Below are 24,356 nucleotides of genomic sequence, written 5' to 3' on the forward strand. Positions count from 1 at the left end.
GGCTGGGGGTGCTGGCAAGGAAACAAGGAAGAGTGGATGAAGGGAAATAGCACCTGGCTCCCTGGTTTCTCAGCCTTAAGCATATTCATCAGTAAGAGCAGCATCTACATGCATGAGTGTATTCCTCTTGTCACCTCCATGTGTTAGCAACATCACGCTGGTTTATACCTTCCTTTGAAGCATCACGTACTGGTTACTGCTAGAAACAAGCTGGAGGACCAGGAGGAACTGCTGCTCTGGTCCAGTGCAGCTGTTGCTCTGATCCTCTTTGGATCTGGTTTATGTAAAGGATTAAAACCACAAAGCCTGGTACAAAAGACCCGGGATGCTTTGATGCTGAGGATCATCAGAAAGAGGTTTTGCTTTCTTTGCCGCTTTATATTCAAGGTTTTGTTTTGGTTTTCCATTGAGTTGACATCAGTCACAATCACATCTGGAGAGGGCATAGATCACCATGACTGTCACAGAGGAGGGGCATCGTTATTTTAGAAGTTTCTCCCAGACATGAGGTCTGCAAGTATCTGCTACTAAAAGCTGTAGGAGTGTCGGTGCTGGCTCTGGTCCAGCCTTGGAATTGCTCCCACAGATCCACAGAGTCCAGCAGGGATTTCGGAGGGAAGTACAAAGCCTTTGCTCCAAGTTCAGCTGGGCTTTCTATGGAATATGTGCCAACTAAGTGCCAGCCACGTGTGGCACCTCCAGTACGGGAGCCAGCTTTAAACAAAAATGTGCAGGAAAGCCCTGAAACATACTTTCTTTGTATGCATTTGGAAAGTGGGCAAAACCCCACTTCACTGTCATCCCTCTGACTGACCAAATAATTTTCAGTGACCTTCTTGGCGCCCTGTACCATCAGCAGCTACAAAGACTTTTTTTTGGCAATAAAATACTCAGGAAAGAATTGCTTGAAGCCCAGAGCCCTGTGTCAGTGTGTGTGTGCATACTTGTGTACCCGTGAGATATGGACACGTACAGAGATCTGTATGTAGAAATTTTAAATAAAAGTCACAACCCTGTTGTATCAAAGGAGTGCAGCTTCACAGAGTCTGGGGAAGAAGCTCTGATTTCCCAAACTGTAACCTTGTGATTTTCACAGATTTCCCAGAACAGATGTCAGTATTCCTTAAACTTGCAACCTGTAGGGAGCCACCAAGACCTGTAGAAGCTCATACCTCAAGATATTTTTTAAGCCATCTATGCCTCAGAATTCCTGACGATTTTTTTAATCAATTATTATTTATTATCGTTTCCTTCTTTTTGTTTTTTTTTTCATTTTTAACATGGAAAATCCATGCCAAACCTCATTAGTACAACCACAGAGGTGCAGGTGTAGGAGCTGGACTTTGGGCCAGCAGCAGCAGAGCCTGGGGCGGGCACAGCGTGTGCGGGAGTGTGATTTTTAACAGATCTTGCCTTGAAGTGATGTAAGTCAGAAGTTCCTGAAACCAAGGCAGTGCTGATCTCAGACCAAGGGGGCTTTTCAGTGCATCCAAAGTGCTAATCAAAAAAAAATTTTTTTAAATCAAATTTTTAAATTCTTTTTTATTCCTTTTTTTTTTTTTAACCCTCCGTTTTGACTGATAGTTCTGTTTTGACTTGGTGCTTAGATTCCACATCTGGTCACTGTGAAATCCCAAGGAAGCTCCTTGTCTGGGTCTCAGTCACTGCATGAACAGCCTGCAAAGGGACTGGCTGGGTTTCAGGAGGCTCTGACGGTGACCTCTCACCGCACTGAGATGCCAAGGCAGAACTCGGACCCCACCTCAGAAAACCCTCCTCTGCCCCCTCGCATTGAAAAGTTTGACCGAAGTTCTTGGTTACGGCAGGAGGAAGACATTCCACCAAAGGTAACACAATTGCTCCTCGCTTTCAGCACGTCAGAGGCAATCCCAGAGCTGAGTCCCTCTGGCAAAGCAGAGTGGGCAGGACTGAGCCCACCCCGAGGCTCTGCAGTGGGGCCTGACCTGCCCAGGGGCTGCATTTCCTCAGGCAGGGTTTGCAGGACATGCTGGGAGCTGCTCTTGGCTGCAAAAAATAGCTGCAAAACAGCACTGCCCTCCAGCAAAGAAAGTTCTCGAGCTCAGACAGAGGCCAAAACAAATTAATCTCTTCTTTCCCTTGGATAAAAAACAACCTTCTGCTTAAATAGAATTATAGGAACATAAAATTTGTCATACTCAATAAGACGGGTCCTTTTTAGTCCAGTACTATGCCTCCAGTTACGATCAATATTGATGGAAGACTTGTAAGGGCTCCAGCAGCTTTATACATTCATTGACATTTTGGCAGTGTCTGGCAGTACCTCTTTAATTAGGATTCTTCTGGACCAGTATTTCGATTGTGTTGTTTATACACCTTCACTTTGGAAGAATTATAACTTAGCCATTAAAGTTCCCCTTACAGTGAATCAGTGCTCAGCCGGGAGGATTTTTACAGAGGAGAAATGATTATAAATTGATTAGTGACAGGGAGGCAGTATTTGTCCCTGATTGAGAGGCAATTTTTCTATGTATTTGCAATGTGAGTGACTTGCCTTTTTAAGAGCAAAGTCGCAATCACCAGGTAAGCCTCCCTTTGCAAGGGATCTGTGGTGGTGTCATGGGTGTTTAGAATGTTCCTATTTCTGCTGTCACCAAGCAAGAGGAGACATCAGTGCTCTGCTGAAGGCAACAGCAAGCCAAGAGCTCCTGGAACTGTCTGTGTGCTTGGCTCCTTCATAGTGCAGGAGGGTGGCTGCCTGGTTTTAACCTAATTAAGAAAAAGCCCCTGCAATTTAATACTGGCTTTTGCCATGAGTCCTTTGAGAAGGACGCTCGGCTGCAGTGAAGCCCTGCGTGGTGAGACCGTGGCTGCTGGGAGAAAAGCTGTTCTCCAGCACTGTGCAGTATTTTCCCCCTTGGCTGGGGGGAAGTGGACTCTGGAAAGGATCCCACCAGATCACATTTAGGGCTGTTGTGTTGGCAGCACCACCCATGAGGAGCCTGACTTCACACTGGACTGCCCAAGGTGGGTTTGAGGTGTTTGCAAGCAGGAGCAAAAGGACTGCCCCCAGGGGCAGGACCAGCTGTCTCCATGGTCCAGGGTCTTGTTTCTGCCAGTGCTTATGGCTGGATGCTTCAGAGGAAGGTGGAAAACTCCCCAAGTCCTGACTGCAGAGTACCCTACCTGGAGGGGAGACTGCTTTGTACTGGGACATGCTGCAGCTGGTGATGCTGCAGTCCAGGCTCTCTATATCTTCTCTTATCTTGCCTAATGCAACCGTGTGTTTATTCTTTAAAAAAGCCAAGCCTAATCCTTTTTCTTGCTAATCCTGACAAGCCCTTGGCCTTTCTGTTACCTGGTGCAAGGTATTGAACGGTGAGTATTGTCTTGCCTCTCCACATCACCTGAGGTGCTGGGGGATGAGGCCACTGCACCTGTGGCCACGCAGTGATGCCTGAGCTCCCACGGGATGGGGCAGAGTTCCAGGGTTACCTGTCACTGCCCCTGTAGGCTGTGGTTGGCTTTGGGTGTTGATGCTGAGCCATTCTGCCAGCAGCAGTGGCATCTGAAGCTCAGTGAAGGTCACAGTGTTTAATCTCAGTGTTAGGTGGGTCAGTCTGGATCTTCCCTCTGTCAACCCTCTTGTTTGTCCAAGTCAACACCTTCTGTCTGCTGGCGTGTGTCATATCTGAGCTAGATACAAAACCTCCGTTGTGGCTGTTGAAATGCACTTCAGTCTGAATTGTATTTTAAAAATTACATTTATGGGTTTTGTTAGATTTAAACTATATATATATTTGTGTGTATGTGCATACATTTCTTTTAGAAGTAAGTGTCCTGTTTGGTGGTAGCCAGGCTGCTCTGGGGGCTCCTGTGCCAGGAGCATCCCTGAGAGCACCACTGCAGCTTGCTGCTGCCTCACACTCCAGTGATTCCTTCTAAAAGCTGAGAGCCTTGTATTTTATAATTGCCCTAAATCTGCCTTTCTCTCAGTGGGAAATCAGCTGTAAATCAGCCTTAAGGCAGAGCTGGAAGGTGGTGTTGTGTGATGGCTCAGGCGAGCGAGTGGCCCAGCCTGGCTGACTGCAGATGTCTCCATTCCTTTCCAGGTGCCTCAACGAACCACTTCCATATCCCCTGCCCTGGCAAGGAAGAACTCCCCAGGCAATGGCAGCGCCCTGGGGCCCCGCCTGGGCTCCCAGCCCATTCGGGCAAGGTGAGGACAGGGAGGGGATGGGCAGGAGTGATCCTGGTGTGCCACTGCTGCACTGCCCCAGCATTGCCCAGCTGGGAGCCCAGACACGAGCTGCAGTCCAGCCCTGCTTTAGCTGACTGAACACCACATTTGCAAGGCTTCTCTTGAGTCGGGGATGAATTTTTGCATCCAACAGAGATTTGTGCTGACAAGGCTTGGAGCACTGGAATCCCTGGAGGCTTTGCTTCCTTGGCTGAATGCATTCCTGGGCATTGCAGGGTTTGGAGGTGGATGCTGCATTTGCTGCTGTGGAATCAAACAGGATTTTGGGTGCTTCTCTTAGTGGAATTAGGTCCTGGTTCTCACCTCTTGCACATCAGTGGATCCCTATAAGCCAGTGGGGAGGTCTCAGTGGTACATTCCATACATTTTCACAGATAATGACTAAAGAATGTGCTGCAGGACAGACACTCATACAGCTTGCTGAGATCTTCCCTAGATGTAGATCAAGGATTGAATTCCTTTCAGCTTTCTGGGGCTGGGCCTTTAGCTTAGCCAGGTCCAGCTCTGGCACAGCAGTGAGCTCCTGGGAAGGTGCTGTGCCATCGCCATGCTCCCATCTCTGCTGTGTCACAGCTGTCCCTGGGCATGTTTAAAACGAGCAGGGAAGCTGACAGGCTCTGCTCAGAGCTGGATGGGAAAAACACAGCTTAGTCATGCAAGAGCTTGTCTCTGCTGCACAGAACGAGACCTCAGACAGGGCAGATCCCGGGAGAAATGCGAGTTCCAATTAGCCTTGCTTGGCTGCTTCTTCCTGCCTTGTCCTCAGAGGGTGAGGTCAAAAAGTGAATGTGGGGATGTTCATGGTGTGTGCTGTCACCAGTGTCAGCATACGCCTCCCTCTCCAGCCCAGTGCCCCCTCTGTGCTTCGGCAAACTCACGGGCAGCAGCCCCAAGTCACTGGCAGGGACAGCAGTAGGAGGAAGAGTATTTTTTGTTGGGTTTTTTTGGGTTTTTTTTTTGTTTTAATTAGAGAAAAAGCATGTCATGGTTTGTTGCTCTTCTTTGCCAAAGGCTGAAACATTTTGAATTCTTGAAAATGTTGTTCTTTTAATTAGCTGTTGCTTGAAGGACAGTTTAAAATGCAGAGGGATGTTGGACTGTGTAGTCTTTATCAGTGATGGTATGGAAAGTAAAAAGGATAATGGAAATCTGGGATTCAAATTCAAGGTTGCCCAGTGTTTCCTGCACCCTCACTGTCCCAGTCCTGGTCAGTGCAGGTAAATACATAATTTGCCAAAGTTTTCAAACATACTTCATCAATTAATTTAGCTAAGGATGTCAGCTATACAGCATGAAGTGGAAGCTTTCAGTTTGATGAAAATTGGAAATTACTATGATACTTCCACATGTCTGTTAAACTTAAGTTTTCATTGAAATTATTTAATCCTTTATTTCTCTCACAGTAATGTCATATTATTCCTTTTTCCCATGTTTTCCCTATTCGTTCTTGATTCTCCTCATGCATAAATGCAAATATTACAAAAATACCCCTTATTTTATTTGTCACCTGTTATGACAAATGAGGGAGTATTTTCTATATATTTTAAAGTGGACTTTGAATAAGATCACTTCCAGAAACATTGTATAAAATCAAATTGCCTAACTCTGCATTAACATCTCTTCTGATGTCATTTCAGTGCCAAGTAAGAATTAATTTCCTAAAGGCATCTGATACCCAGAGAGATATTAGTCACTCTTTGTGTACCAAGGGCACTTTTTATTCTAGATTTATCTGTGTTCACAAGGGTGAGAAAAGTCAAGGAGGAAAAGTGGATATCTGATGCAAGTTTGAAGTGAAGCCATGAAAACTGGGAACTGTGAATTAAGTGGTATAAGAGGTCTGCAGCCTTGCTGCAAATTTGAGATCCTTGCTTTGCTGAAGTCTTTGTCTAACAGCACATCACAAATTCTGGCTTTTATGAAGAATTTTGGTGGCTAATTAGGTAACTCAAGCTTTGCAAATCTACAGACAGGGGATCGAGAGCAAAGAATCTTTTAGTGGTTGCCAAATTCTACCAAGTAAGAGCAGAAAGCTTCTCCAGGCAATTTTTTTTTGTTGTTGTGGCCATAGTGCACCCATAATTGGTGACCTCAGCCCTGTCTCCTCCAGCTGAGGAGGCCTTTGCAGCCACTCCTGTCAGTGTGGGAAGGGTCTGGAGCCCTGGGGGTGGGTGTGACCCTGGCTGATGGTGCTCTTTTGTTTTGTCCTCCTGCAGCAACCCAGACTTGAGGAGGACAGAGACCATCGTGGAGAGCCCCTTGCAGAGGACCAGCAGTGGCAGCTCCTCCAGCTCCAGCACTCCCAGCTCCCAGCCCAGCTCCCAGGGTGGATCCCAGCCTGGCTCCCAGGCTGGCTCCAGCGAGCGCAACAGAGTCAGAGGTGAGCTCGGGAGCATCCCTCAGCACCCGGCACACCTGGGGAGGCTTCCTGACAAGCAGCAAGGGCAAAGGCCTGTGATCTCATGTTTGCTTTTTAAAAACTTTTAAAAAATCAGAGGATCCATCATTTCTGATGTGTTTTTGTGACCTGCTGGCCTTGCAGACAGAGTTGCCAACAGCCCCATTTCCCTGGAGGCTGATATAAGATGACCACAGCATCTCACTGCCAAGTAGCCTTGGCAAAAGGAGATGGGAGTTATGCTTTAGGGTAAACAAAGGAAACAACCAGTGTGCTTCCTGTCTTCACCCACCCTGGAGTGCCTCTCCTGATGTGGCTTCTTTGGGAGTGTGTTTTACTTTTAATTGATATATATTTTTGGGGGTTCATCTTTGTGCCCGAGATGGGATCAGTGGAGTGGCATAACCTGTAAGAAGCTTTCTCTCAAATGCTTTCACCAGGCAGCCGTGCTGATAGGGGTTTATGTGTGTAGCCAGATTGTTCTCTCTCATCCTGAAGCCTCTCTTAAAGCTACTCCATTCCCCTGTTTAATGGCAACGGAGTAGTGGAGTTGCCATAGCCCATACACCCACACATCTGCATTCTGGCACAGCCCCACGCTTCCATCCCCCAGGGCTGAAGAGCATTGAGACAAATGCTGCCTCCATGTGTTGAATATTTTATGACTTGGCCATAAGGTGATGGTGTCTGTTGTTGGAACCATCAGTCCTCTAGGTAGTCAATAAAAGGAGTTTGTAACCCATTGTCATTTCAGGTCTGGTTTTGTTTTTACTAATGAGGAATCCTGTGACAAATATTGTCCTAGTGGTGTCAGATGCTGCAGAGCTTTTCATTTATCACATGCCCTGCTCTTCTGCAAAGTAAATTTGTTTCTTTAGTAGAAAAGGAGCAGTAACTCTGTGAGAGGGCTGGGCAGGATTATGGCTTGTCTTGCTCTGTTGGTGGAGGAGCAGAAAGGAGCCAGGAGTGTTTGTCAGGACAGCAGAAGCAAAGTGATGATGAAGCCCCTGTTCCCACCTGTCCCAGGTGTCACGATGCAGTGATGCTTTTGGCAGCATTTTAATTCCCACTCTCTCCACCTGCCTTTCACCAGGGAACACCAAGCCCGAAGGGTCCCCTGTGCTCTCCCATGAGCCCGCCAAGGTCAAGCAGGAGGACAACAGGGACGTGACACGACCGAGCCGACCCGCTGTGAGTCCTCAATTCCTTCCCGAGGGAATGCTGCCAGCTGGCTTGGCCACGTTTCCCTTCGGTGCGGTGGCACAACCGCGGGGACCCCAAAAAACAGGCTAGTACTGCTGCTGCTCCAGCAGAGAGACTGGAAAGCAGCAGTACAGCGAGAGCCCCTGGGAGATTTGAATGCTTAAGAGAGTGCATGAGTTTTTACCAGGAGCCCAAGCCTAGGGGAAAGCACTTAAGCCTGTGTTTCCAGGTGAAGCAGACGCTTAAGGGCTTTGCTAGCTTGGGCGCGGCGGTGGCCGATGGCACCTTGTTGTGTTCCGTGCTGCATGTCCCCCGCAGCACCCAGCAGGGGGATGCTCTGCTCATGAAGGCTGGGGAACCAACCAGCCCCCTACAGCCTTCCCAGCTTAAACCCCACCTGGTAGTGGTCTCTGTACACTCCCCTTCTATTATTCTGAGCAAAATCTCATCCGAAGTGTTTCCTCCTGGTTTAATGCTGTTGACATTTGTATCTTAAAACTGCAGAGTTGGCCTAAAAACTATATGAATTTCCACTGCTTCTCTATTTTAATGTGTATTAATGTTTTGTTGATGATGTTTTTTTTCTCTACACTCCACAGCGTTGAGCTAACAATTGTAATTTTATTTCTAACCTGCTTGCCCTTCCTCTGGCTTTTTCCTGTCCCGATCTGTTTCCTCTGATGCTGATTATTCTTCCTTTACCCACAGAGCTATAAGAAAGCTATAGATGAGGTTAGTGATATCTTTTCTCAGTGGGTCATGCCTATGCAAGGTTGACTAGTTAGTGCTTAATTCCAAGCTGGGTTTTCTTGGTGCTGGCGTTGATAAAGGTGGCGATGCAATCTCGGGTCGGACGGGAGAGCGAACCGGTGGCGCCCGCGGGGAGGGGACAGCACTGCTGGTGTGCTCTGCTCAGCCCTGGGCTGCCCAAAACCTGCTGGCCACACCACTTGCATGGAGGCCAGGGCACAGGCATCCCTTCACGTGGGGGAGCAGGTGGTGCTGTTATTGTTCAGCGTGTTGGAAAGAGAAGGAGCGAGAGTGGAGGATTCTCATGCCGGTGGAGGAGGTCGGGGAGCCTGGACCCCTCACCACATTCTGCTCTCAGCCACAGCCCCTGGCCACCTGCTGATTTCAGTGGGGCCATCAAGTACTTTTTGAAATGTGTTCTAAGTCTAATTCAAAAAAAGGCACTTGAAAAACAGAGCAGTGGGTTGTTCATTCTCACTTGCAAAGGTAGAGTCAGCAGAGCCACCTTGGGTGCTGATGGCAGTGCTGGTCCTCATTCATCCTCTTAAAAAATGAGAGTCCTGAAGTACACCTTTTTCACTTAGGATAATATTTTAAATGTGCATCTGGCAGTGGTGAATGTTCAAACATTCATGGGCACAGACCCAGCGTTCCTGCTTTAACATTTAACTTGCCTCACACACGCATCGCTGTGCACACTGCAGAAACTGGTAACTGCAGGGCTGTAGCAGAAAGCACTGGTTTCAGCAGCCTTTTTTGCAGCCTCTTTCCTCTAAAAATAGATGATACGAAAGAAGGAAGATGTGCTGGTTAGTTAACTTGTTCTCTTGGATAAAATATGAGCAATACATTTTGTTTAATGAGGTGCTTTGTTAAGAAAAAAGCACATAAATCAGTGTCTAAATAGAGGCAGTGTGTGTGCTGAATTCAAGCTCAAGGAGCAATGTCATTTTGGAATCCAATCTGACTTGATTCCAGCAAATATTAAATATAAAGAAGGCTTTGTAATTAAAAATAATTAAAGAGCACTGACACCACAAACTTATGTATTATGTCACCCTCAGTAATAACACTTGGAACATGTGTGGAAGTACAGAGCACTTTCTCTCTAGTTGTCAGATTGTTTTTGGTCCAGGAGCAACTTGGTGAAATTGTTTAATCCTACAAAGTGCTCATTACTCAAACAAAATGATAGCATCAAAGAATTAACCATCCCGAGGCAAAGCTTTAACTAGGAAATATGAGTTATCTGATTATATTGTCTGGGAGTATTACTGCTCTTATAACTTTCAAATTAGTTATTAAAAAGTAATTAAGCTGATTTTTAAAATACTTGACTACCTTCTAGTGATGGCCAAAAAAGGCTGATAGGGTGCCTTGAAACACGTTAGAAGTGGAAGGTGCAAAAAAAAAAAGTCATTTTCACAGTCCAGTGCTGTGACAGGGAGGAGTTCAGGAGTCCTGTGCTGCAGAAGTCCAGCTGCAGTTTTAAGAGGCTCTTACACAGTCCTAAAATCCCTTTTAAAGTGAGAGGCTCTAATTCAATTCAAAGGCAAGTGCTCAGTAAAGAGCATGTTTGATACTCGAAATGGAAAGCATTGTTAAGCTGCTCAAATTGCTGCTGATTCTTATTTAGGAAAAGAAGCAGTCGTATCATAGAAGCTGCTTCAGCACTAATTAAAATAATTAGTTGTCGTGACTGCAGATTTGACTCTATTTCAATCCCAAACATGTTGGCATTGAAAAGGAGCTCTTGAAATACCACAATCTCTATTTAATCATGGTAAAGAGCCATTCCTTAAAGGTACAGAGATCATTTGGAGGGATACAGAACTACAGAATCAGAAAATGGCTTGGGTTGGAAGGGACCTTAAAGTGTTCCCCTCCACCCTGTCCATAAGGAGGGACACATTCCACTATCCCAGGTCACTCCAAGCCCCATCCATCCTGGCCTTGAACATTTCCAGGGACAGGGCAGCCACAGCTTCCCTTGGCCACCTGTGCCAGGGCCTCACCACAGTCTAAATAAAGAATTTCTTCCCAATATCTAATCTAAACCTACTCTCTGTCAGTTTGAAGCCATTCCTCCTTGTCCTGTCACTCCATACGCTTGTCCAAAGTCCCTCTACAACCCTACTGGAGCTTCTTTAGGTGCTGGAAAATGCTCTGAGGTGTCCCTGTGAGGCTTTCTCTTCTCCAGGCTGAACAACCCATATACAACCCATCACAAGTACCTGCTGTGAAACAGGGATTGATCAATTAAAAAAAAAAAAATTAAAAAAAAAAAAAAAGGCCTTTTTTGCCTTTTTTGGGATGCTTATACTTCTGGGTCTGATGCAAAGCTCTCCACTGTCCAGGGGAGTCTCTGTGTCAGAGCCTGGGCAGGGCAGACCTGGGAGCAGAATGTGTGGCTGTCACCGGTGGGAGCCCGCCGGGAGGTGTGGGCTCAGCTTGCTTACCAAACATTCCTACCTCACCATTAAAAAACAAGCTGGGTTTGCATCTCAGCCATAGAGCTTCTCCATCCTTTTCTTCACGTGTCGACAGGATAGATTTTAAGAGCTCCTTTTGCAACAATAATTAATATTGCCGTAGTCGCCCTGCTGGAACGGTAAACTGGAAATGCAGTAAATGAGAGTGTGGCCGTAAGAGAATTGTGGAATTTAGTCTTTTTCAATGAGTTTCTTTCTCCCTAATCCTTTATCTCTGACCGAATGCACTGATGCCTACCTCGGTCACTAATATAGGGAGAAATGGTAAGACTGACAATTGCAATGCTTTGTTCGTCATGTGCATGTCTTGTGCAACAGAGTTCTCTAACCCATTCTAATTCGAGCTCTCATGCTTTTCTGCCCTACTGCTTCCCCCTGCATTGCTATAAAAGCATGTAAGATAACAAAAAGTCTCTTTTCTACACGGTGCCTGCCATGTTCCTTGTTTTGAAATAGCAGTGTCTATTTTATATGACTGTCGGGTCTGAGACCTCATCAAAGTCATGGTAAACTGAAAAATTATGACTAGGCTTTGGGACTGCTCCTATCTTTTTTCTTGTTTCAAGGCTTTTTGGGTTTTTTTTTGGTTTTTTTTAGTTTTCTTTCTCCCTTAGCTTGTAGCCTGCCACATTTCACATAAAGTGCTTAATGGGTCCTGCTGAGGGATTTTTTTTTTTTATTATTATTATTATTTTTTGATCATGTGGCTGACTCAGAGCTGTGACTCCAAAGTCTGGCTGAGCTGGGCGCTTCTCCTCGTGCTCCTCACCGCCTCTCGGCAGCCGCCCGACAGCGGAGACTCACCATGGAAGCAGCTCTTGACGTGGGGATTGCACCACTCCATGGGAGATGCTGTCATTGCTTCCTTCCCAAATGCATTTATTACAGAATAAATACCATTACGGGGTCTCTTTGAGAAGTTTGAAAGAAGAGAAAACCCTGCAGGAGAAATTCTCCGAGCCAATCTTTGAAGTGACGTTGTTTTCCAGTTTACTATGATGGTGACTGAACTTCACCTTTTCCAACAAATATAATTTTGTCGTGTATATACATATAAGTGTGTGTATATATATGCACATACACGTTCCAAAGAGAAAAAGAAGAGGTTGGCTATTGACTTTTCAGTGAGCGTAAATCAGTTTTGTTTTGTTTAATAAATGCTACATGCTACAAACATTGTCTTACGTTTGTCTCATGTTTGTAACGACTCTGTAAAGCTATTTCTCGTTGCTCGTGCTGTTAGCATTGGCTTTTGGAGAGATGTGTGTGACGTTCTCCTTGCTCTGAATGTAACAGCCATTGCTTCCTTGTTTCCTTGCCCCCATCCCCTCTAGGATCTGACGGCTTTGGCCAAAGAGTTGAGGGAGCTGCGCATCGAGGAAACCAACCGGCCCCTGAAGAAGGTGACAGACTATTCCTCCTCCAGCGAGGAGTCGGAGAGCAGCGAGGAGGAGGAGGAGGATGGGGAGAACGAGACACACGATGGGACCGTGCCTGTCAGTGACATCCCACGGCTCATGTGAGGAACGCTTTCTTTTGAAGGGGCAGAGCACGAAACCCCAGTCTTTGTTTTTCTGGAGGTGAAACCCCAGCATGTCTTGGCCTGGAGGAGAAACCCTGGCCTGGAGGAGCAGTAGCTGGGATAAAGGACAAGTCCAAAGCGTGTCCATATTTGATGTCTGGCACTGGGAACGGTGTTGTGGTTGCAAGGGATGATGTACTCACCTGAGTCTTTTTCCTGTTCCAAACTAGAGAGAATTAATGGGTAAAACTGAGCTATTTCTGCTGCATATTCAGTGAATGTTGGCTCAAAGCTGATGGAGCTGTACCTGCTGATGAGCCAGGCAGGTTTTTGGCCAGAGTGGGCACAGCTGACCTCATCCACACCATGGGTCCTGCCCATGGGATGGATGTGTTAAAACTCTGCCTGCTCTTGAGCCTGGTCTTTCCCCAAATTAAGCCATGCTAAAGTGTCACTACTTGGTGTCCAGCCCAGTGCCAGCTGGTGGAGCCAGGATTATAATAATCCTGCATCTTTGTTTTGGATTTCTGCCCTTGGCACAGTCAGTGTTGGTGGGTTGAAGTGGTAAAATGAAGAGCTCAGCAGACTGTTGTGTCCCATGGGACACTTGTGCATTTGAGTCTCTCCAGAGCAGGGCAGCACAGCTTCAACACTCACAGGGAGCTGTTGCCATTCAGAGAGAGTTCCTGTTCAGGCTTCCCACCCAGTGCTTTGCAGGGGCATTTCTGGAGGTCTCTGCCTGGCATCAGGATCTGAATCCTGCCCCTTTTAATTCACAGAGGAGCAGTAGGAAAGTTTCAGGGGATTATTTGTGTTTTAATCAGTTCCTTTCCATTTTCCCTGCTAAATGAGTTATAGTTGATACAGGCATACCTGGCTTCAGGAACATGGTTTAGCAGTGAACATGATGGTGCTGGGTGATTGGTTGGACTCGAGGAATTTAGAGGTGTTTTCCAAGCTAAACAATTCTTTGATTCTCAGATTCATGGTGGTGGGGCACGGAGCAGCACAGAAGCCCTCTAAATGGCAGGGAGACCATGTCTCCTTGGGTCCATGTTATTCAGAGTGCCAAGCTCCTGGGCTGGAGCTTCCTTCCAGCAGAAGAATTAAAATCAGAGCTCTTGAGTTGTTTGGAGCAAGTCAGGAGGCAGAGGGATGGCTCTGAATGTGCAACATGGGATGGGCAGTCAGGCGTGCCAGAAGGGGCCTCAAGCTGCTCATGGAAGAGGAGTTTAATCAGGAGTGGTTAATTTGTGCTGACATCCTTCTTCAGACACCTTGGGTTTGACACAGCACTTCCCAGTGGGTAAATATCTCAGTGGATGCCTTGCAGCCAGTGTGGGATGACAGGCACAGCAGTGAGCTGGATGCCCCCAGCCCCTGCCAGCCCAATGCCACATGTCCCATAATGTCCTGTCTCTGAGTGTCCCAGAGACAGAGGGTGGGGATGCAGGGGTGTCTGCAGGCAGAGCTGCACTGCCCCATGTCTGGGGGAAAAAGAAAGCAAATCCTCTTGAGTTAAACCCTTATTTCACAAAACGGACCTTAGCTCGAGTTCAGCCTCGATGTACTTAGGTGTTTTTCTAACAGATTTATTCTCCTGTGTTCAGCATTTGTCATTGGAAAGTGGGGCCAAGAGAGATAATCTCATCTTTTGCTGCACCTTCTGAGTGATCTTTGTGTAACCCATGTTTAAACTTCCCTGGGTATCCTCCCTGAGCTCTTCATTCCAGCTCTCTTCTGCTGCAGGATGAACTTATCCACTGCTCTGTGTCCCAGTGGGTAGGAGGGACTGATAATCCCATACACCTCTGGAGACAGCATTTCTCCATCTGAAAACTCTGATGACTCCCTTCAGCTCCCTCTCCTTAAGCTGTGCAAGCCAGCTCTTGCCCATGGCCAGGGAATTCTTGCAGGATGACATGGAAGCTGTGCACTGATGAAATCTGGGACCTCAGGGCTACCTCAGCCATTCATTCACTGGCTGTACAGTCTCAAAATTAACATAACCTCCTCTGGCCCTGTTTTCTTACTTTAAAATTCAAATAACTGCTATTTTCTCATCCTTTGGTCAAGAGCTAATGGTGGGGAGGTGTGAGCACCTCACATGAAAGGTGCTATAGGAGTGTGGTGGGCTGTGTCTGGAGTGCCTGTGATGCCTGTCCAGTTGAAGGTTTGATGCGATGCAGGCATGGAGCCAATCCCACCCAGGTCCCCAGGGCTCAGATCCCACCTTGGACCAGGTACCCCATGATAAATCCAGGCTGTTTTGGCTTTTCACCGACCAGGCTTCCTCACAAGCCTCCAGGCTTGTTGGTGTGCACAGAAGTTAAAGGTTGTATTGCCTCACACTGCTGGAAGCAATTGGTCTGTGAGGCTTTTAAATGCAAAGTAACAGGTCTGATCATCCAGGGGTGCTTGTCGCTTGCTTGTGGATTTGTTCCAGTTATATTTAAGCAGCCAGGCTGCCAAGAGAAGTAATGGAGGCTGCTCAGCACCTGTGACATCCAAATCTCAGGCAGTCCTGAAATTTAATAAATTCCAGCTCTCTTCTTCAAATTGGATTGTGGAAATTTCAAGGTGAAAACCACAGGTTAGGAGTACATTTTCACCTGGAAAACAGCAGAAAGCTACAGGACACAACTTGTCCTGCTGACCACACCTTCTCCAGACCCCATCCCCTCTGCTATTATTTGCCATCAGTTGCTCTGGTGTTTCCTTTTTGGGGGTTGAGATGGGAATTAAAGGGAGTAAATTTTGGTTTTCTGCAGCTTTTTTAGGTAGAAAAAAATTATGTAAAGTAGAGCAGGAATGCTACTCCTTGTTACCCATTCATCAGTGCCCCTCTCAGGACACCTTGGGATTAGAAAGAGAATGGTCTCTCTCTTTGGTATTTGTAGTTGATCAACCTGACCCTGGCCCTGTATTTCTGGCAGCATCTATCATTTCCCCATAAATCTAAGTGGATATATTTTTCTAACTTTTCTTCCTGTGAGGTAGAGCCTGACCCTTATTGAAATAATAGTGTACTAGAGTTTTTTTCACCTAGTTTAACAAAGGGAATATTCACCGTTAATGCTTTTCCCCTCTGTCCCCAGACCAACAGGAATTCCTGGAAGCAACGAGCCATACAACCTGGGAATGGTGACAACCCACGGGCTCGAGACTTCCCACGCAGATACGTTTAGCAATATTTCAAGGGAAGGGACTTTAATGGTGAGGGAGGTAAGTTGTAAAACAAACACTTCCATGGAGCATCTTCAGGAGGTTTTGCCCATGTAAGCACAAAAACTAACAGTGCTGTGTGTCCGGAACACAAAATGAGGAGTAAACTGTGCTCCTTGGCGCTCTCCTTAATGCAATTTACCAATGTGACAAGTGCAAATGTTTCTCAGAACTCCAAACAGCAGTGAATGGCAGTGCCAGGGGAGGCTCCTGCAGATGGCTCTGCTGTGACCCCCACCATTGCTCCAGGCAGCAGGAGTTATCTTTAATTTACAGCATTTTGTTAAGTCACTTGGAACTGGCCCAAAATTTCCCCTCTTCTTCCCAGCCTTTGCCACCTTGGGACTGGTAGAGCTGTGCAGTGTTTGTAGAGCATTTGGGGGCTTTTAGCAGAGGCTGGTCCTGCTCAGAGCCTGCTGGGGGAGGCACTGGGCATCCCAGATGGATGTGAGCCCTCATCCCCAGGGCTGAAGAGGTGAGGCTGTGGTGGGAGCAATGCTGAGGGACGGTTCTGCAGCAGTGAGGCAGAGGAGGCACCTTCAGTGGCTGTGGAAGATCTCCCTCGGTGTTTCTCAATTTCCCAGCTGCTGGAACCTTCTGGTGATGCTGGTGGAAGTGCAGATGGGTGGCTGGACTCCTGGTGAGCTGGACTCCTGGTGGTTAGGGAACAGGGGAGTCATTCTCCCACCAGCACATCAGGGAGCTGGATGGGAGAGGAGAAGGAGGGAGGGGAGCTTGGAGTCTGCAATTGTAGAGGGATTTTTAGATCACATGTAAACAAGACTTGAGCTGCATTTCAGTTCTTAATTCCATTTATCTAATGCCTTCACATACGAAGGAAAAAGATGAATGCAACTTTGAAAGAGAGGAATGAGTTAGCAGAAGAAGTCGCAGCATGTTTGCTGCCTTTCTCCATCAGTTTTGGAGGGGGTAGTAATACAGTCCACCCCATCCCTCACTGGGGTGGAGCTGTTCAGAGCAGGGATCCCCACAGCTCTGTACATCCCTAAATCAGGGAGGATGATGTGGGTGAGTGGGAGAACAAGTCCCTGTGTAACAGGCAGCTGTTCCAGAAATGAGCTTGTGTTCAGCATCACAACAGTAAAACCAGTGCTGTGCCAGCAGGGCTGTGTGAGAATCGGGATGCAGAAAGGTTTAAAAGGTGTGGGCAAGACAAGCAGCTGGAAAACCCCACTGAGAGGAGAAAGCATGATAAGAAATCCAAAGTGTTGCATTGTGCTGGGTGCTTACTGCTTCCCCCCCACCACTATAGCCATCAGAAGATGGCCTCACTGAGGTCAGTGGTCTTTGGGCAAAGAGCTTTTCACTCTTTAGTGGGATGGCAAGGTGTGGTTGAAGGTGATGGTTATGAGCAATCAAAAGATAAATGTCATCAGGACTAGTCAGGGGCTTGGTGAGCCCAGTTAAAGTTTCCACAAATCCCAGTAAATGGGTAAATCTGTAACAATCTCATTGATGTGCTCCAGGTAGGTGAGATTCATCAAAATGGCAAAATAAATGAGGAAGGGAGGAACTTCCCAATACCTACCTTGCACAGAGAGGGGATGGAAAGGAAGGGGAACCCCATGGAAACCCAAGGAACCTCGTGTGCAGGGCAAGCTGCTGGTGGTTCTGCCCCTCCTCTGCCACCGCTGCTGCTGTTCACTGCTGGTTTGGGTCACAGAAACATGGGACAGGGCTGTGCTGGCACTTGCAGTCAGGCTGCTCTTTGCCATTGCTGTGCAAAGCTGTCCAGGCTAACGCTGATTGAGGGCTCAGATTCTGCTGTCACCAGTTGCCAGTGGCTTTTTGGGAGGAGAGCTGGCCATGGGGTTTGCACCCATGGGGGCAAGCGCAGAATCTGCCCTACGTTCCTCGTCTCCAACCAACAGTGGCCAGGCTTCTCTCGCTGTTTCGTGGCTAATTACTCTATATTGACTTTGTCATTAATCCTGTCTTTAATTCTCTGGAGTGGGGGGTTTGGTTTGCTGCTTGCCAGACTGCATGGGGATGGAACAGAGAGGGTCCTTCTCCTGTGCTTGCTCTGGGAACCGGGGGACTGCCGACAACTTCGTTTTGTTTGGGTTTTTTTCTCTTCTTTTTCTCTTCCCTCCCCCCTCCCTTCTCTTTCTTCCTCATGCCTTGTGTCTCTGCAGACCTCTGGTGAAAAAAAGCGTTCTGGCCACGCAGCCAGCAATGGCTTTGCAGGTCACATCAATCTGCCTGACCTGGTGCAGCAAAGCCACTCGCCGGCGGGCACGCCGACCGAGGCCCTGGGGCGAGTCTCCACGCATGCGCAGGACATGGACTCGGTGCCTGAAGTAGGTGGTGGGGGGCTCCTCTTTCTCCTTTGCATCGCTTTTAAATCAAATATTAACATCTCTGCCCCCTGGCAGGGCTCTCCTGCTTTCCTCCCTGCCTTTCTTGGCTCTTACCTCTCTCTGTTTCTGGTCCCCATGGGTGAGTGTAGCAGAAATACAAGGGAATCTGATGGGTGCTGCTATAGGGGTCTGAGCCTGATGGGAGAAGGATTTATTAGGTCTTTCAAGCCCACCAGCTGGAGTTCTGGTGGTGTGACACGAGTGCTGCCAACTGATAAGAAAGCCCCATTTTTTTTTTTGACACTTGGATATAAAAGGAAATGGTGAGAGCCACTGATGCCATCAGCTTCAGCTGGGCCTAGCTTCTATCTGTATGACCTCTGATAATTATCATGACTGAAAAGGTGACCAAAAACCAAAGCCAACAAAATTCCAGATTGTTCTTCAGAGTAGAAGAAACCTGCACACTTTTAAAGTCGCGTGTTTCCTGTCATGGTAAAATGTTTCTCTCTGCTAGATGTTTTATAGGCACATGATTGAATTAAAATTGAATAAAGTGTAAAAAGTCTTAGTACAAGATGTGACAAATAAACCAAGGGAGTTGATGTGTCCAGCTTACCATCCCTAGATGTGGGAACCAAAGAGTTCATTTTTCCCATGAGAAATCAACCCATTTGGTGCTTATTAAGCTATTGTATTTAATGTTTTTGTTTCATTTGGTGGGTTGTACATCAAAAGTTCTGCCATCCTATGTTCTTTCATAGAAATGATGTTCTCACTTTATGGTGTAATTTTACTAGCAGTACAAAAATAAAAATTTCTTGGAATTGGGCATTGATAAAACGTAAGAACAGATGGTGCCTGACTTGACCTCAAGTTTTTATCTGTTTCCTCATTGGCATTAAAAGCAGCAATGAGAGAGTCGATCCTGAAAGTAACACCTTCCACAGTCATCCTAGGGCTGCTGAAATGCAGCCTGGGATTGGGTTTGAATGTATTCATTTATGGAATATCAACCAAAAAGATCTTCTCCATTTCTAAAATTGTATTTTTAGAGTTGACTGAGCAGGGAGTGGGTGTGAGTGGAAACTTGGGGATTTTGTTCACAGGCTTCCAGGTGACTCATGCAAGCACGACCTCAGCCTGCAGCTTGATGCTCTTTGTAAGCCACCACACAGGTTTATGGGCTGTTGAACAGGACCTGGGGGAAGAGGAAGTCTTAATATTTAAATATCAGCCTTGGAAGCTATTAAAATGTCACCTTCTGAGGAGAATAACTGAATGTGAGCAAGGAAAAATGCTCAGTGCATTGGGATGAGGGGTTTCTTCATAATTCATTTGCTGGAAAGCACCTGGCTCTCAGCTGGAAATCCCTGCAAAAGCCAAAATCCTCTCTTCCTTAAATTGCTATTGTTTTATGGGAAAGACATTCAGCACAGAGAAAGAGTCTGTTTATTTCTTGGATAGGGAACAAGCACAAAGCAGAGGTATCTGTGCCCACAGCCTTCCCTGCTGCAGGCTGTTAACTCCTTCAGTTACCATGTTCTGTTTGGAAATCCATCCTGTTTCTATGGAAACAGCCAGGCTGTCAGGGAACAGGGCTGGGAGGGAAGCAGGATGCTCAGCCTGATTTTGGCATGGATGCTGCCTCACCCATGGATGCCAGCCCCAAAATGCTTGGAAAAGTCACGAAGCTGCTCCTACACCTGGTTTTTTGTGCCCTTGAATCCTTTTATGGCTCAGTGGAGGACAGGCACAGGCCCAGCCTGGTTTCAGTGGGATGTGCCAGGGTGCTGGTGTTCCCCATGGCACCTCTCCCCAGGCATGGGGGACTTGTCCCCATGGCAGCTGTCACACAGGGACGGTGGCAGTGGGCACGGGGAGCAGCTGGGGCTTGGTGACTGGGTGGAAGCTGGGGAAGGTTTATTGCAGAAGAAGGACAATGTCCCAGAGAAGAAAAACGTGAGCTGTAGTGGTGCTGCAGAGTCAGCTGGGTTTGGCTGCTGCTGCAGCTCTAAACTGAGCTCATCCATTACCCATCCAAAGCCTGTCCTGGGTAAATGCTGGAGTAGGAAGGATAAGCTGCTCAAAGAAATGGGGAATTCACTCATTTTGACTCCAAAGGCAAGGATTTCCTTTTGCCTGGAAGGAGGTCTTAGCCTCGTTTTTTGCCTTAAAGCAATTTTTAAAAAGAAAGCAGCGTGACACTGCAGTTTGTTCATCCCCACACTCCCTCAGCAAAGCATTGGCTCTGACATTTCCTGCGATACCCTCAGGTTAAGTTTTGTTAACTCAGAAATGCCCTCTTCTGCAGTCCCACTTGAAGTGCTGGGGATAATTTAAAAACTGTGCCAGCTGCCCCAGGGCTTCACAGGGACTCCCAACACCACTGTGCCAACCTCAGCAGGAATGGGAAAGTGGGAAAAGCAAACCTTCACCTGCCTGACATCCCAGACAAGGTTTAAGGCATGTGTGTGACATGCAGACGAGTAAACAGGTGGATTGATGAACTTAAAGGTCTGCTCCAGTCTAAATGATTCTGTGATTCTGGGTTGGATTTTATCTGCATTGGCTTCTGCCTCTGGCCCTGTGGCTTCTCTGCTGACTGTCCTCATGGCTGTGCTTCTGCCTGTGAGGAGAGAGCAGAGCCAGGCCCTGCTCCTCCCATTTTCTGTTGCTGACAAACACACAAAAATACAATTTAATGTTTGTTTCTGATTAGTTATGGGGAGGAGGAGCAGATGTTCATAGAGGGCTCAGAAAGGGCACTGCAGAGGCAGGCACCATTTGCTAATTAGAAAGTCTTAGATGTACACAGGTGTTATTTCTGTGTGCTGAGCTCTCTCTTGTTCATTTTCTAGTATGGTATGGGAAGTAGCACCAAAGCCTCTTTCACTCCCTTTGTGGACACCAGAGTGTATCAGACCTCGCCTACTGATGAAGATGAAGATGAGGATGAAGAGTCATCTGCTAATCGTAAGATCCAATGTGGCCAGTTTGAGATGGGAGGGTTTTGTGGAAAGCAGGTCAGGGAGGCTGAATAATCCCAGTGAACCTCTCACATTTCACTTGCTCCAGACATAGCTGGTGTCTGTATCCTTGCCCTCTCCAGCTGCCATCCAACCTCTCCCCCACCAACAAAATGCCACCAGAAAGATCTGGGAGGAAACAGGGAGCAGCAGAAATCCACCCTGCTGTCTGCACGGGCAAACCAGTAACACAGTGACGATTCCCCCATCGAGAAATAAACCAAATATTGTCATTGACTCAAAAAAGAGCCGACAGAACATTTAACCCCTCCCTGTGCTCGTGTGTTCCCTTGCCAGCCCTGTTCACCAGCGAGCTGCTCAGGCAGGAGCAGGCCAAGCTGAACGAGGCGCGCAAGATCTCGGTGGTGAACGTGAACCCCACCAACATCCGTCCCCACAGCGACACCCCCGAGATCCGCAAGTACAAGAAGCGCTTCAACTCGGAGATCCTCTGTGCTGCTCTGTGGGGTAAGGCCGGGCACGCCCTGCCCTCCCTGTGGCTCCAGATTGTCAAAGTCTCTGTCTGTCAGCCCCACTGCCAAAGCAGAAGCCATAATTGGTCTGTGCTGGTTTCCAGGTTGTTTATTCTGTTTATCTCTCACATGTTCTGCTGCCCTGCCCAGCTCTGTCCTGCAGGGCAGCGTGTGGGGCTCTGCCCTCAGTGGGATGTGACAAACATTAAATACCAGAAACTCCCTGGGCTGGATTTACAATAACGTGCCAATATCTGTCACCTATGTTGGACAGTTTGTCCCCAGCCTGAACCAACAGAAAAATGCCAACACCACAGTGAGACATGGAGGGCATGAAGAAGGAGAAAAAGGACAAGGCACACCCAATTTCCTCCATCTTGTCCCCTTTGGTCCCCTAATGTATAATCCTAAAATTTTACTTTTGCACCCATGCCACACTTAATGATTACTTATGTCAAACACTCAGAGCTGGTAATTCATCCTGTAAGATTGAAAACTCTTTTCCATGGACAGAGATCACAGCCAGTGTCTCTGGGGGCTCTGTCCAGGGGGGTTCCTGACCCCTGCCAGGGTCCCAGACCTGCCAGGGCAGCCAGAGGGAAGCCCTGGATTCCATAGGGTGGGAATGTCACTGCAGCACCAGGGGCTTGGCCCCTTCCCCATCCCTCGAGGTCGTGTGAGTGACCCCTCCTGTCCGTGGGAAGGTCCCAGCCTCAGCTGGGTCGGTCACGCTTCTGGTGGCAGCAGAGATGAGCTCGGGGTGCTGTCCTTGGGAGCAGCCGTGGCTCCTGGCACCATGGCACCCTCTCCTCTGCTCTCTTCTCCAGGTGTGAATCTGCTGGTGGGCACGGAGAACGGCCTGATGCTGCTGGATCGGAGTGGGCAGGGCAAGGTCTACAACCTCATCAACAGGCGGCGGTTCCAGCAGATGGACGTCCTCGAGGGCCTCAACGTCCTCGTGACAATATCAGGTGCTCCTCTCCTGCTTCCACCCCACCATTCACCTGCTCAGCCACAAGCCCTGAGCAGTTCCAGCTCAGACAGAGCCTGCTCATTGGTGTCAGAGGGAAGCTCCCAGGCAAGCTGGAGGTGGTTTATTCTGGAATCAAATCAGTTAAATCTGCTTTCAACAGTTTGCTTCCTTCACCAGCTGACTGCACTTCATCTCCAGTCTCCTTGAGCAGGGAAGGGGAGGTGCAGGGTACAGGCAGGTGGCCCAGCAAAGGAGATAGTCACAGCCTGAGAGGGCAGAGAGCTCTGCTTTTGGGTCTGTTTGGCTCTGGCTGGGGGAGCTGTGATCCATGGCTTTAGATTTCCAGTTCAGACCACAGAGGTGCTTGGGCTGTCCCAAGCACTGAGGACCACGGGCATTTCACTGTCCCCAAGTTTAGCTGGGAGCTCCAGAGTGCTCATATCAGATTCATGGGGTGATTTCTGGCAAAAAACCCTCAAAACCTCTGTAGTCCATTCTCCAAGGAGAGCATCCGGCATCCTCCTGCAGAACAGCCCCGAGGAGAACGTGGGTGACAGCCAGGGCAGAGCTTTCTCCTGCTGATGCCTGTCACACAAAGCTCACAGAGGGCAGCAGGAGAAGTGCTCATTAGGAAATTGTTTGATACATCCTTCTTTTTCCTTTCACATTGTTAAGACCCTCTGGCCTTGCTCTGCATTCACCTGCAAATTCCTGCTCCCCCCATTCAGCCAGGGCTCCAAACTCACTGCTCCATCCTTTACCTGGTCTCCAGCTCCTCTGTGGGTTTGGGATCCAGCTGTAGGGATAAGGGGTTTAATACAGCTGGAATGGGAATAGCACCAAACTCCAAGATGATGCTGAGAATGAGTCCTGGGGACTTGTGGAAACCTGTGAGCAGACAGGGTTTATCCTTTGGGTCCTGCCTCACCAGGCTCAGGTGAGCTGTGCCTGTAATGGAGGTTCTGCAGTCACAGGGATTTATTTAGCAGCCTTGTCACAGCCATCCAAGAGCAGGCAGCTGTACAGAAATTTGGCAGCCCCTCAGCACTGCAGAGCCCAGCACCCGGCTTGCTGGCAAACAGCAGTGCCTGTCGCAGGCCAAGGAGCTCCTGTCTCATCTCCAGTGTGGAATTAATGTTGTATGAAGGAGAGGGAAGGAAAGAAACCCAGGAGTTAAGTGATTGGATAAGATTTGAGCTGTAGGAGCATTGGGATCACTGTCCCACTCAGCCCTACTGTCTCTCTGTGAACACTGATTTATAGGAAAAGGAATATTTCCAGCCAGTGGGAAGCAAAAGCCTGGCTTTTCCAGGGTCTGCCTGCAGCCTGCAAGGCAGAGGTCTGGGCTTCACTTTCCATATATTTCTTCCCAAGGAAAAACCCAACACAACAACTAAATTACTATTTTCAATTACTATTTATATTCCTTTTATCATGAAATGCCTTAAATTCTATAATCCCGTGATTGAAAATAAGCACTGAGACCTCAAGATGATCCATGCAAACGTGCTCTGCTCTGACAGGGACATTTCCTTTGCCAACAGGAAAGAAGAATAAGCTGCGTGTGTACTACCTGTCCTGGCTGAGAAACAGGATTTTACACAATGACCCTGAGGTGGAGAAGAAACAGGGCTGGATCACAGTTGGGGACCTGGAGGGATGCATCCACTACAAAGTTGGTGAGTGGAAATAAATGTCTGAACAGATGCAGTTTTGTTCTCTGGTCTTAG

General features: G+C 47.8%; 1 protein-coding gene across 12 annotated transcripts in view; it reads left to right on the forward strand.

Annotated features, from left to right (window-relative positions):
- Window positions 1-24,356, forward strand: part of TNIK (TRAF2 and NCK interacting kinase) — a 154,269-nt gene that overhangs the window by 122,680 nt on the left and 7,233 nt on the right. For 2 of the 12 annotated variants that reach the window (XM_085587345.1, XM_085587346.1), the window contains 12 exons: window positions 1,608-1,847; window positions 4,092-4,198; window positions 6,457-6,620; window positions 7,732-7,829; window positions 8,550-8,573; window positions 12,418-12,602; window positions 15,704-15,830; window positions 17,987-18,151; window positions 21,013-21,127; window positions 21,478-21,648; window positions 22,481-22,624; window positions 24,171-24,305. In XM_085587345.1, coding sequence (XP_085443471.1) covers window positions 1,608-1,847; window positions 4,092-4,198; window positions 6,457-6,620; window positions 7,732-7,829; window positions 8,550-8,573; window positions 12,418-12,602; window positions 15,704-15,830; window positions 17,987-18,151; window positions 21,013-21,127; window positions 21,478-21,648; window positions 22,481-22,624; window positions 24,171-24,305 — 1,675 coding nt within the window. The remainder of the gene's footprint in view (window positions 1-1,607; window positions 1,848-4,091; window positions 4,199-6,456; window positions 6,621-7,731; window positions 7,830-8,549; window positions 8,574-12,417; window positions 12,603-15,703; window positions 15,831-17,986; window positions 18,152-21,012; window positions 21,128-21,477; window positions 21,649-22,480; window positions 22,625-24,170; window positions 24,306-24,356) is intronic. The other 10 variants (XM_021548188.4, XM_085587347.1, XM_085587349.1 and 7 more) reach the window with 6 other exon arrangements.

Source organism: Lonchura striata, chromosome 9 (assembly GCF_050655825.1).
Source record: "Lonchura striata isolate lonStrDom1 chromosome 9, ASM5065582v1, whole genome shotgun sequence".
Taxonomy (NCBI): domain Eukaryota; kingdom Metazoa; phylum Chordata; class Aves; order Passeriformes; family Estrildidae; genus Lonchura; species Lonchura striata.